This window comes from Sarcophilus harrisii, chromosome 1, assembly GCF_902635505.1.
Source record: "Sarcophilus harrisii chromosome 1, mSarHar1.11, whole genome shotgun sequence".
In the NCBI taxonomy this organism is placed as follows: domain Eukaryota; kingdom Metazoa; phylum Chordata; class Mammalia; order Dasyuromorphia; family Dasyuridae; genus Sarcophilus; species Sarcophilus harrisii.
In genome coordinates this window covers 225,408,389-225,422,375 of record NC_045426.1, presented here as the reverse complement: position 1 = coordinate 225,422,375, position 13,987 = coordinate 225,408,389, and the positions used below count along the sequence as shown (strand labels likewise).

General features: G+C 33.3%; 1 protein-coding gene across 2 annotated transcripts in view; it reads left to right on the top strand.

The window, feature by feature from the left end:
* The window catches only part of LRRC2 (leucine rich repeat containing 2), a 182,406-nt gene that overhangs the window by 158,787 nt on the left and 9,632 nt on the right, over positions 1-13,987 (top strand). For both annotated transcript variants that reach the window (XM_031937676.1, XM_031937683.1), the window contains 3 exons: positions 3,702-3,847; positions 6,297-6,449; positions 7,939-8,075. In XM_031937676.1, the coding sequence (XP_031793536.1) occupies positions 3,702-3,847; positions 6,297-6,449; positions 7,939-8,075 (436 nt within the window). The remainder of the gene's footprint in view (positions 1-3,701; positions 3,848-6,296; positions 6,450-7,938; positions 8,076-13,987) is intronic.

The window sequence follows — 13,987 nt, the reverse complement described above, 5'->3', positions numbered from 1 at the left end:
ACTTAGAAAAAACCTAACAGAATCAGTTAATAAGGAACTGTTTTTTCAATACTGAATTCAAGTACAATTCTTTTCAAAATGATTGTTTGTAAAGATACAGAAAAGTTTATAATAATCATGCCCTTCATCCTAGAGACCTCAGTTTCCCCTTTAGAAAGTAATTACTGGCTGATAGAGTTTTTGCTACTCAATAAAAAAAGCCCTTTCAACACTTAACTGTTTTTATTTTATGAACGATGCATTTAGTATCAAGTATTTAGTCTGAGGTGTTATTGTTTAATATCTTTTTTGACTTGATAGTATGGCTTTCTATAAAACAGATAGCTTTAAAATATACTTAATGCATTTAAAATGTATTCAGATGAAAGGTATTACTCTACATTAATATTATATTTATGTGTTTGGGTCAAACTATTCTATTAGTTATTCATGTAATGCCTATTGCCATAGGCATTTATAAAAAATGGTGAAGGCTTGAAGGTTTAAATGGCTCTTTAAAGAGATTTTGTAAAGATTTATTCTCAAGAACAGCACAGATTTTATTCATAAATTTCCCATCCAAGTCAATAACAGTTAGCCATTAAAATCTTGAGTTCAAAAATAACTATCAAATTTGCACACTCCATCAAATTGTGGAGCTATCTTTTTTTCATGATAGTCTCTTACTTTGTCTTTCACAAACAAAGCTATATATGAGGTCAAAAATATTTTCTTTCACTATCATTTCAATGTTTCTGCACTCAGAAAAGTACGAACAGAGAGCATATAAAAATCCATATGATAAATACCTATAATACTTATCTAGCAGAGTTGCTGTGCAAATAAAAATGAGATGATACATGTAAAGGGCTTTGTGATCTGTAAAAATTCCATACAAATGTCAGTTATTACTATTAAGCTTAGGAAACTCTTAGAGGTCTTTTTGAAATTCAATTGTCATATAATTCAGTTGACTCAAAATAGATTACTTTCTTATTCCTTGACTCTTCATTCTCACTGCCATTTCCCACTCTGTGTCCAATATGATGTCAAGTATTATTGATTTATATCTTTAGCAAATCTCTTATATTATACTTTCTCTCTTTTGACAGTGTCACTAGCTTAGTACAAACCCTCATGACTGTTGCAAAAGACTTTTGGTTGGTCTACCTGTCTCATTTGTTTCCCCTCCAGTCCAGTCTCTATTCAACTATAAAATTAATTTCCCTAAAGCACAGATGCAACCATGTCACCCCCCTCCCCTATTCAATAAACTCTAGGGGCTCCCCATCCTCTCCAGTATCAAATATAAAATCCTCTGATTGTCATTCAAAACCCTTTACAATCTATGCCCTTCTTACTTTTCTAGTCTTGATTCTTTGAGGGACAATGTTTTCATTGCTGCTCCATCTCCTGACTCCCAGGCATCTTCACAGGAGGCTTCCTCCTCATCTTCACCTCCTGGCTTTTCTGTCTTCCTTCAAATCTCAGTTTAATTTCTACCTTCTATTAGAATGTTTCCTGATCTATCTTAACTCTAGTATCTCCCCCTTTTAATTATCTTTATTTTATCAAACATATGAGCAGCTAAATGGGACAGTGGATATAGACTGCTGAGTGTGGACCCAGGAAAACCTGAATTCAAATCTAGTCTTAGACACTAATTGTGGGAGCCAGGGAGTCATTAGCCATGTTTGTCTCAGTTTGTTCATATGTAAAATGAACTATAGAAGGAAATGGCAAATCAATTTAACCAAGAAAAGCCCAAATAGGGGTTTTCTTTTTCACCATTGCCATTATTACCAACTGTGTATACATGTATGTATGTATGTATCCTTACAATTAGAAGCCCAAGGTCCTCTCAAAGATACACATATACCTATATGCATATATATGCATACATGTATATATGTATGTACATACACAAATAAATACATACACTATATCTTTAATCTATATAATTATAATTTTAAATATAAATTACATATATGCAAACAATATATCTGTATTTTAATCTTTATGTAATTACAATTATAACTATAACTCTACATGTGAAAACTATGCATATATGTATGAATGTATGTATGTTGTTTTTACATAGTTTGCATGTGCTGTGAGCTCCTTTAAAGCAAGGATTGGGTTTTGCCTTTCTTTATTGTTATGTGTCTAGAAGACAGTAAGCATTTAATAAATGCTTGGTTGGTGGGTTGTTTTCCTTTGTTCTCAAAAAGACTCAAAATGACATCACTATGTTGGAGACAAGGTATACTTTATTCAGCTGTCTGATCAGACTAATAAAAGTGCAGAATGCTTTACCATAGGTCAAGAACAAATAGTCCATACCAAAATCCAAAGTGGAGATGTCTCTAAATTTGCACATCTCTTGTTTCTTTTGATCTGCTATCATTCTGATTCTCTTACAGAGCATAGTGCCTTCTTTGATGCAAGCATGCTATTGATCCATTGCCAGCTTCCCTCATGTCAATCAATTCCAAAGTTCTTCATAGAGACTGATATAAATGTCCTTGTATCAGTCCATCTGATCACCAAATGTGCACCTGTGTTGTGTGAGGTCTCCATAAAATAGTTTGACACTCAAAGAATATGCCCAGTTCATCTGAACTGCACTCCCTGCAGTAGAGTTTGAATGCTTAGAGGTTTAGTTGGAGAAAGACAGTGTCTTATTTTGCCTGGTGATCTTCAGAATCTTCCTAAGACAATGCAAAAAGAAGCAGTTCAGTTTCTTGGCATGGCACTGGAGTATTGTTCAAGTTTCACAGGCATACAACTAATTGACTGATTGAAGTTACTCCCCTTTGCATATCCCATGCTCCAGTCAAATAAAACTACTAACCATTCCCTGAACAAACTGAAACCCGTGTCATCCTTTTTTTCTTAGCATGCCCTTCCAACACAATCTATGCTTGTTGAATTTATGTTCAAATCCAGACTCCAAAATGAGCTCCCTCATACAGTTTTTCTTTATGTACAGCCGCATAAAGAAAATATAGTATCTTTACCTATAATTCTTATACTAATTCTTCTGAACTTTTCATATCCTTTTGCATTAAATTTTTATTTTTTTGGTCTAGTATCTTCTTGACAAAATAAGCTCCTTGAGGGTAAGGACCATTTATTCAATCAACAATCAACATGCACTGATTAAGTGCTTACTCAGTGATAAGCATTCTGCTATTCTAGAGATATACAAAAGGCAAAAAACAAAACAAAACAAAACTAGTTCCTACCTTTTAACTAGCTCACAGTTTAATTGGGGGCCAACATATAAATGACTAGGTGCATAAGAACAGATGGAAGGTCCTTTGAGACAGTAAGGCACTCACATTTCAGAAGGTGAGATTTCAATTGAGTGATGAAGGCAGCCATGGAAATTAATGGGCAGAAGTGAGGAGAAAGACTATTTCAGGCATAAGGAATAGTCAATGCAAAGACATGGTGGAGGGTGGCGTGTGGGATGAGATGTGTTGTGTGTGACAAACAGTAGATAAATCATTGTAGCTGTTTGTCACACAAAGCACTTCTTCCCTTTCTATGGAAATCCACCTCCACCCCCCCCCCCCATTTCCAGAGTGGCAAACAAAACAAAACAAACAAAATCCTTCAAACACAAACACATTCGTAGATTAAAAAAAAAAAAAAAACAAAAAACAAAAAACAAACTTCTCTAAGATGTAATTTAAATGTTTTTTTTTTCTTTCTAGCTAAGTAATTTGAAACAAGTTACATTTGTAGATGTTTCAGCAAATAAGTTGTCCAGTATTCCTATATGTGTTCTCCGGATGTCAAATCTACAGTGGTTGGACATCAGCAGCAATCACCTAAATGATCTTCCACAAGATATAGACAGGTAGCTATTTACATTACAAAGTAAAATATTTGATTTTTCCTAAAAAGTATAACTAGATATTACCTTGGAGAAAACATGTAACAAATTATTTTAAAAATAAGTTAATTTTAAGCATTCTTTTGGTTTCTGAAAAGGCTTTTGCTACATGAGGTAGTGGAAATAATTTTTGTTTTTCAGTCATGTCACTCTTCATAAATCTCTTTGGAGTTTTTTGGCATTGATACTAGAGTAGTTTGGACATTTCTTTCTCTAGCTCATTTTACAGATAAGGAAACTGAGGCAAACAGGGATAAATGACTTGCCAAAGGTCCCATGGTTAATAAGTGTCTTAGGACAGATTTGAACTCAAGAAAATGAGTTTTTCCTGACTTCAGGCCTGCACTATCTTGGGGAAATGTTATTTTTGATTCCATTAGACATGGGTTGAAGTTTCATTTGACTGGCGCTAACTCTGATACTCATTAAGCATGTGTCATTAGGAAAGTTATTTCACTTTCTGAACTGGTTTTTCCATTTGTAAAATGGACATAATATTTGTACTTCTTACCCCATAAACTTCTTTTAAGGAATGGCTTTGTATAATTTAAAGCCTATGCTGTGAAATGTCATTTAATGTTAGTGATTAACAATCACTTTATGGATTCTTTGCTTCAAGTACTATTTAACTCACTTAAATCTTTAATTGGCACCTCATTGTACCATTACCTTTCTGTATTCAATTTAATTTAACAAGCACTTATCAAATGGCTACTATGTGCAAGGAATTATATTAAGCTAATGTGAGATCTAGTGATGCTACATCAACATATCTGCAATGAAACACTCACGTTGTTTATTTCCTCTTCCCTATACAAGTCTCTCATTAATTTCAAAGTCATTCTTCAAATATAGATGGGAAAATTATGGAGAAAGTAAATATTTCAACACTTCAAAATACCAAATATAGTGGGTTTACATCTAATTCTTATTACTCACAAATTCTTTTATTTAAGTATAAATAATTTTTCACAATGTCTCTCAATATAAATTCAAGGCCAATTCTAAGACTTTTCTAGTCTTAGAGATGAAGGTCTACCCAAGGTCATGAAGATAGTATGCATAAGCATCAAAGGCAAGATTTGAACTGAGATCCTTTGATTTAAAAGAACTTTTCCTAAGAATTTAAATCATTCTTTCCTGTGTTTTATAGAGAAAAGAGTGTTGAACTCAGAGATCAGAGATTGTGGTTAAAAATCTCAACTCTGATTGTTGTTTTTCTTGCTCTTTGTCCTTTGGTCTTGAATAGGTTCATGACATTAGGGAGGTGATTCTATAATATGTGAGTGAATTGGATTTAAGTGAGGGAGGACTATGCAAGATCACCTGCCTCATTTTCCTCTCCAGATCTATCTCAGTCCAGTGGCCAGATATATCAAGAAGACTACAAATGACTTTGGATGCAAAGGGGAAACTCTGACCTTTTTAAGCTAAGGTCTTCATCAGGTCTCAATTGAATTAAGGCCATTCCTATTCAGAGATTAAGTATAGATAGCATTTGAAGCAAAGAAATTTCTCTTTCACCCAGTCAAAAAAAAAATCTAAACAAACAAATAAATAAATGATTAAATAAAATGAATGAATAAATAAATAAGTCTAGGAGGGGGAGACCCTTAGGGTTCCCGGCTAGAACAGAAATGAGTGCTATTTACATTCACTCTCAATTAATCAGGTCTTCTTAGCTAAAAGACCATGGAAAATCAGCTTTTTTGAGCCTTACTTTCCTTATCTAAAAAATGGAATATGGACAGGGCTTGTGATTTCACTGTTGTAGGGAACTATTTGGTAAAAAACAAATATAGACAAAGTCAGATAAATTCCTTTTTCTAGGGCCAGGGTGATGCCTTGTCTACAAGTTACTGGAACATTGAGAAGTTAAACAACTTCCTCAGGGTCATACAGCCAATATGTGTCAGAGGCAAGGCTTGAACCCAATTCATCTTAACTTTGATACTGGTTCTCTATCTATTGTTATGCTACATTTCCAACTCCAAAGTGAAGCTTTGCAATAGGGTACTTATGGAAGAAACGTGCTTTTTCAACATTATTATATTTATGTGCTGCTGATGAAGAAATGTTTATCAGCATAATCCTTTCTATTGGTTATATCCCCCAATAGAGTGTAAGCTCCCTGAGATCATACAATGTTTCATTTTTTTGTTTTATTTCCAGTGTCTAGTACATAGTATGTCCTTTAATAAATGCTTGTTGATTGATTGATTGAAATAAAAGATAATCACCTTTATTGGAGGTGATGGATTGTTAGATTCAGCTTTTTATTCAAGAATCATACATGTCTACATAAAATCCCAGTCACCATGGTATTTTTCTACTGAAATGAGTTGACATATGATATTAAAACAGGTTTATACTCATGTTTTGTTTACTGATATTATCTTTTCTTTCTTCTTAGACTGGAAGAACTGCAGACTTTTCTCTTACATAAAAACAAATTGACCTACCTCCCTCAATCTTTACTCAACTTAACAAAGCTCACTTTATTAGTAGTCAGTGGGGAAGGTTTGGTGGAGATTCCAACAGCTATTTGTGAGTCAAGCACTTTAAAGTAAGTAGAGAAAAGAAAAAAAATCAATCTACAAATGAATTTAGGCTGAAAATTTTTAAAAATGATGATCAAGGAAGGAATATGGGAAGGGTGAAATACAATCTTTCTTTGCTTTACTTACGTATATCCCTTTGTAAAAATACTTGAACATTTGGTTGGTCATTTCACGTACCAATAAGATGAGAATAAGATTTTATTTCCTGCAGGTTTTTTGATAATTTGTTATAGTACTCTAAGATATATGAATGTTAGGGAGACATCAAAATGCAAAATACCATAAAATTTCAATTCATCAAATTGCTCTTGGGAAATGAAATCTGAATAATTGAATACTTTGATTACCTGTTACCCAAAAGTCCCTTTTATTCAAATCTTGTTGTTTTTCAAAATCTACCTTCTTGTTTAATAAGCATAGTATATTTATACTTTTGAATATATGAATCAAAGATTTTGAAAGTCTTTGGGGTTCTAATTATTAAGATCAATTCCTTTGTTTTATTATTGTATTATTGTGTTGTATTGTTGTAAAGGAGATAAGGATAAGTGGCTCTGTCACAATTAAAAAATTTAAATCACTGCAGGTTTTTTTCCTTATTTGTTTAAAAAAAAGGTAAAATAAAATAGATGATTAATCAGAGGTGCTGATTAAATGAAGTTTTCCTATATCATATCTTTAAGTATTTAAATATTTCCACATAATGATGATATTAGAAAAACTCTGGGGTGCCTGGGCACATATTCACCTCTGAATCATTTCAATATAAACTTTACTTTGTACTAATCTTCTTATCCTTTCTTTTAAATTTAACAGGAGTATTACTTCTCTAAGCTCAATAATATTTTATATTCAAGGGGAAATTAGAATACTTAATTGGAGAAATCCACTAAAGGTTTAAGAGCTATCTTATAGTTTTCTTAGCTTTTCTTTTCTCTTCTCTATTGCCTTTGTTTTCTCCTCTTCTTCCTCTATTTCAGAGGAAATTCCAAATTAAAACATTTTATTACTGGGGTATGGGTATTACAGTGAGAAACATGATGATGGGGTGAGGTTGGGGTTTTGCAGACCAGGACAGTACTGGGAATGAGAGAATATCAATAAGAAAAGGAGAGAATGGCTGAAAAGTATTTACTTCTTCCTTCTTCCTTCCCTTTCCCTCTTCACCAACAGCTCTGTCTCTAGACTCTTGTTCTCAGATAGTACTGGAATATGATTAGAAGCAAAAGCAAGATTGGGGTGGGAAGGGAGGATGAGGACTTTTAGAGCATGGGATTTAGCTGTGAGGGAAGAGAGAAAAGCAGAAAAAAACAAAAAGTGAAGAAGCAAGAAGGAAAGGAGAGTCCTGGTAACTAACTACCAGACCCCAAATTCTAGGAAGCTGTTTTCAAGTGAGCATTAATAGGAAAAGATCATATCAAGTAGATTTACTTGAAAGAAAAAAAAATGAAGTCATGTGGAAGAATGAGTATTTTTTTATATCTTTTATAATAGATTTGTAAGCCTTATGGATAACCCAATTGGCAAAACCAACTATCAAGACAGTGAAGAAATGACAGGAAGTGAGCAAGATCTTCAGCATTTTGAAAAGGAGTTTATGAAAGCCTACATTGAAGATCTAAAAGAAAGAGGTACATATATTAAACTTTGGATATGTACTTTTACTATTATTAATAGGTAACCAGTCATAAGATTAATACAACATATACAGTTGTTGAGAATTCATACTTTAGAAAATGTATATATAAACCACAATTATTTGTCTGTGGTAATATTACACTTTTTATGGTTATTTTTTTAAACAAGTCAAACATTTATTAAGTGCCTAAAATGGACAAGGCATTATGCATATATAAAAATGTACTCCAAAGATATAAAGGACCTAGCATGGCGTCTTTGTAAAGTAGATTTTTAAGAAATACAATACTTTTACAAGTAAATACATAAAAGGTCATTTTCATCAGGTGTTCCTGGGTTCAAATTTGACCTCAGACACTTAACACATTTTAGCTGTGTGATCCTGGCCAAATCACTTAACCTCAATTGCTTCAGCAGAAAACAAAAAACAAAAACAAAAACCAGCCATTTTTGTCTTATAAAAGGAATCTTACAAAAGATCTAGACCAGGAAGGGACCTCAGATACCATTTGTTCAAAATTCCATCTTTTACACATGAAGAAACTGAGGACTACATTGGTAAACTGAGCTGTTTAGGTCACTAAGTAAGTACAAAAATCAACATCAACTCCTCTATCATTTTTTTTGGGAGCCAGTGTCCTGAGGCTATCTCCCCCTGTTCTTACCTTCCTTAAAATATCAAGTTTCTTTAATGAACTTAAATGGTCATTAATTATTTGGCAGTGGAATTGAGAGACATGAAGGTAATTGAAAATTAAGTCTTAATGATGATAGCAGGTATTTATTTAGTTTTTAAAGGTTTAAACAGTGTTTTCCTTAAAACAACTCGGTGTGGAAGTAATTTTATCTATTTTTGTAGTTAAAAAACCAAGATTAATAGAGGACTTGAAAAAAAATCATAAGACAAGTTGATATTAAAGAAATTAATATTAATAAGATCCAAAATTAAGTTCTGACTGGTGCACAGTCAACCCTTAATAAGTATTTTTTGACTGACTAATTCTGAGTTCCAAAGTATACTTTTTAAAGTAATATGAAATTTTTTATGATAATGGCACATTTATGTGAGTCTTCAGACTAAAACTATACCATTCACTCACATATTGCATTCCCCTATTAGAGTCCCTTTGGAACAGGGACTGTTTCATGCTTGTATTTGTGTCTCTAACATATAACATAGAATCTGACACTTAGTAAGATCTTAATAAATGCTCTTTTGATTGATTGAGTTGGAAGAAATTTCAGAGAGTAGACTTAATTCAACCTGTGCCTGAAAAGAAGGCTTTGCAAGATCTTTTGACTATACCATTTTCTTCTCTGACATCACAACCACTCTAATTCAGGGTCTCATCATTTCAAGCTTTGATTATTGTTAAGCTATTGCTAGTGGAACTACCTATCTTAATCTTACTCTAATCCATTCTTATTCAACCACTAAAGTGAACACAAAAATGACCATGGTATTCCCCTTCTCAATAGACTAGTGGGTTCCTATTGTTTCCAGGAGCAAATACAAATTTCTCTGTCTTTCAAAGCCTTTTATAATCTATGTTCTCCCCTTTCCAGGTTTTGTATATCTTATTCCTCAACATATCCTTCAACCCAGTGGTATTGACATCCTAGTTCAAGATATCCCATCTCTCAGCTCCCTGCATTCTCTCTGGCTGTTCCCCATGCCAGGAACACTCTCCCTTTTCCACTCTTGACTACTGACCTCCTGTCTTTCTTCAAGATTCAGCTAAAACCCTCACTTTCTATTAAAAAAAAAACAAACTTCCTTCATACTGCTTGATTCCAGTGCCTTCCTTCTCCTAATTGTTTCCTATTTATTCTGTTTATAGCTTGCTTTGTATATATCTGTTTACATGGTTTTTTTCCCCCCATTTGGTTGTAAGCTCCTTCAGGACAGGAACTTTCTTTTGCTTCTTTTTGTATTTCCAGAGGTTAGCACAGTATCTGGCATGGAATAGATGTGCAATCAATTTTTAAAAAATTTATTACTTATTTTTAACATTTTTTTTTAAAAAAATGATTTTAAATTCTTTCTCTTCCATCTCCCATTGAGAAGTCATGAAATGTGATATTAATTATAAATGTGAAATTAGGTATAAACAATCCCTATAAAAACATAGCTATGTTGAATAAATGCAAGAAAAATAAAGTGAAAAAAAATCTCTTCATTCTGTCATCAGATTCCATCCATTCTCTCTCTAGAAATGGAAAACATTTAAGTCCTTTGGAATTTGCTTGGATCATTGCATTGATCAGAATAGCTAAGTCAACTGCTATTTATCATCACATGATATTGCTATTACTATATCCAGTGTTCTTCTGGTTCTGCTCACTTAAGTTTGAATTAGTTCATTTAAGTCTTTCTACATTTTTCTGAGAGCACTCTGCTTGTCATTTCTTATAGCACAATCATTTTTTTTAGCCATTCCACAAGTGACAGGCATTCTCTCAATTTCCAATTTTTGTCATCATAAAAAGAGCTGGAATAAATGTTTTTGTACATATAGTCTTTTCCCTTTTTCCTTTTTTTTTTTTTCTTGTTTTTTTTTTTGTTTGTTTTTTTTGTTTAATCTCTTTGGAATATATACCTCTCTGCCGGTTTCTCTGTCTTTCTCTGTTTCTGTCTGCTTCTGTCTCTCTTTGTATATTCTGTGTGTGTCTCTTTCTCCTCCCCTCCTCTGTTTGTCCTCATACAAGTATACATACACACACATGCATCTAGGTAAGGATAGAAATCCCCAGTGACTCAAGAACTAAAGATACTGCAACTCACCCTAATAAGGAAAAAGTGAAATCTTGATAAAGATGAAAAGTGAGCAAGCTCTGTAAGGAGGGAGAGAGCATCAGAATCTTTAGGATTTTCTGGGGGAGAAGCTTCAGGAAACCCAAATGAGGGAAAGAGTACTGCTACATTTGGGTAAAGGAAAGCAGGAGAGGGTACCCACACCCATTTTTAGAGTGACTATACCTGCTTGAAGACAGAAGAGCAGAGACCCCTGTAATTCTGATATGATTATGTAATCCTGAATGCTGGGGATTATTTTAAAGCAGGAGGGAAAGAAAAGAGGATTTTAATAGGCTATGGTATTGTCCTAAACCTTCAACATATTTATAATTACAATAATATATATATTAATAATATAATAATTATAATATCAATAAATAATATTTATAATATAAAATAGAATAGAATAATAATAATTCACAAAATACTTCACTCACTGCAACCTTATGTTGAAAAATGCTTTCCACATTTCAGATGAGGAAACTGAATTAAATAATTTCTTCATAGTCACATAGTTGGTAAATAGAAAAGCTGAAAAAAGAATCCAGGTCTGGTGCTCTTCCCTTGTATATAACTGTGCCTCATTCATGTCCATAGGAATGTGTAATACCTTGAAAGGCAAAAACAAACCAATCAATTAAATGAATGAATGAATAAACAGGCAAACAAATAAAACCATGCACTGAAAGTGTCATTTCTCACAAAGAATGCTTTTACATGATTGATGTCCTTCCAAAGTTATAAATGACAAAAGTGTGATAGGGAGATAGGTTTGGGTTATTAGCCATAGTCAGCAATTTCTATAAAGTTGATTTTTAAAAAGTCATTAATTAGAATCTTTCAAGGCTTCCATAATTAAGGAAAAGAAAAAATTCTATTTTGTTCTTATGAGTCTTGAAGCTTAAAAAGATAATTAGATTCCATAACCTCTATTTTCCCTTCCAACTCTCAATGTATTTTCCTATGATATATTGGGAATGACACCTGTCTTCCTATGTTCTATAAAGGTGAATTATTTATTTTTTTCTTGGACTTTTTCTTTGTCTATTAAATTCAAACCAGAACCTAGCATTTTTTTCTTGTACTTAATAATATATTTTTTCAGTTGCATGTAAAGGTAGGTCATTTATTTTAAGCATTTATTTTGTAAGATTATGAGTTCCTGTGTTTTCTTTCTTCTTCCCTTCCTTCCTCCATCCCCAAGATAGCAAGCAATCTGATGTAGATTATACATGTCCAATCATATGAAATATATTTCCACATTAGTCGTGTTGTGAAAAAAGATTCTGAACAAAGGGGAAAAAACTTGAGAAAGAAAAAAAAACAAAAAACAAAGTGAAAATGGTATTTTTTGATCTGTATTCAGACTCCATAGTTCTTTTTTTTGAGTGTGTAGCATTTTCCATCATGAGTCTTTTGGAATTATTGTTGATCAGAAGTCTGTCATAATCGATCATTGCATAATATTTTTGTTACTGTACAACAGTCTCGTTTAAGTTCACTTCACCCAACAGCAGTTCATACAACTCTTCCTAGGCTTTTCTGAAATCATCCTGCTCAACATTTCTTATAACACAGTACTGTTCCATTATATTCATATATTCCACCTTGTTCAGCCATTCCCCAGCTGATGGGCATTCCCTTAATTTCCAATTTCTTGCCATAAAAAGAACTGTTATAAATATTTTTGTAGTGTGATTCCTTTTCCCTTCTTATAATCTTCTGGGGATCTCATAGTGGTATTGCTGGATCAAAAATGCATAGTTTTATAGACCTTTGGGCATAGTTCCACATTGCTATCTAGAATGGTTGGATCAGTTCACAATTCCAATAACAATGTTATTGTCAGAACACAGTATTATGAATCTTTATTCTGGGGCTAGGTATATTGAGAAGTGGGGAAGATTATCTGTCCATGTGAAGCTTTCTTAGACACATGAAGAGTAAATGCTGAGTTGTAGCAGAAAGACATAACAAACTACATATGCTTGGCCAGGTGATCCGAGAAGGGACTTTCTGAACATCAGATTCCTGTCTACTTTTTGCCTTTCTGTTTTGCTTTCCAAGCAGGTTAGAGAGACCGGAGACTTGAGTGAATATTCCCAGAACAACATCTGGTATTTAGCAGTCACTAAGGAATTTTCTGAAGAAGCACATGGCCGACAGACATGTACCAGCTCACTTTACCCAAGAGAGAATTCACAGCTTTGAGAGTTGTCTCATAGGTGATAATGTGCCACTGTTTGACAGTTTGGACACCTGACCTTCTAGAGAGAGGAGGGAATTTCTTGATACAGTATACTCCAAAGAGAAGAAAGATGATCTATTTAAAGAGCAGAGCCAGTAAAAGGAAAGAAAGTGCAACTTCATTGGAAAAGACATTGCTGAATAAGGGGATTGCATATGTCTGTATGGAGAAGTGGGACTCCCTCGAATGTCAAAGCACTGTTCTGTTAGGAATGCCACTTTCAATTCCCTTCTGAGTATTTTGGTATCTGGTTATGGGCTTGTGTGAGTCTTTAGCATTTTATTTATTTCCTGTGGAATGAAATGGACTGTTTTATTATATATGCTTTTTTAATCTTGAATTTTTATAGTGGAAAAAATAATCTTTTACCCATGTTTGGGAAGATTTAGACATGAGTTCTACCATGAGCAAAACAGGAGATTTCCCTGGAGATCTTTTATGGGGGTAATTAACTTAAAACACGAGCTTGTGGACAGACCCCATGCTTGGACAACAGGGAGGAGCAATTAGTAAATCAGCCTTAAGCAACCTGATTCTTTAAAAACAATGAATAATACAACAGTGGATATGCTCACAGATTTCTTAGACACATCCAAGTGAAAATTTATTTTCTATAACCTTACTGAGTTTATTGGAAAACTCATCATTTGGTAGGCTCATTTCAAAGGATCTGGGGGTAAAAGTGGAAGCTAAACCATAGGCAGGGGCTTGCTATTGAATGTTTAATAATCAGCTCCCAGGGAAAAACAAAAATAAGAAAAATTAATTATATTTTAAAATTTAATTTGCATTAACATTTTCTCCAACATTTTGTTAAGGTTAGGTAAGCAATAAAACAGTAAACCAAATCTTAATTTGTA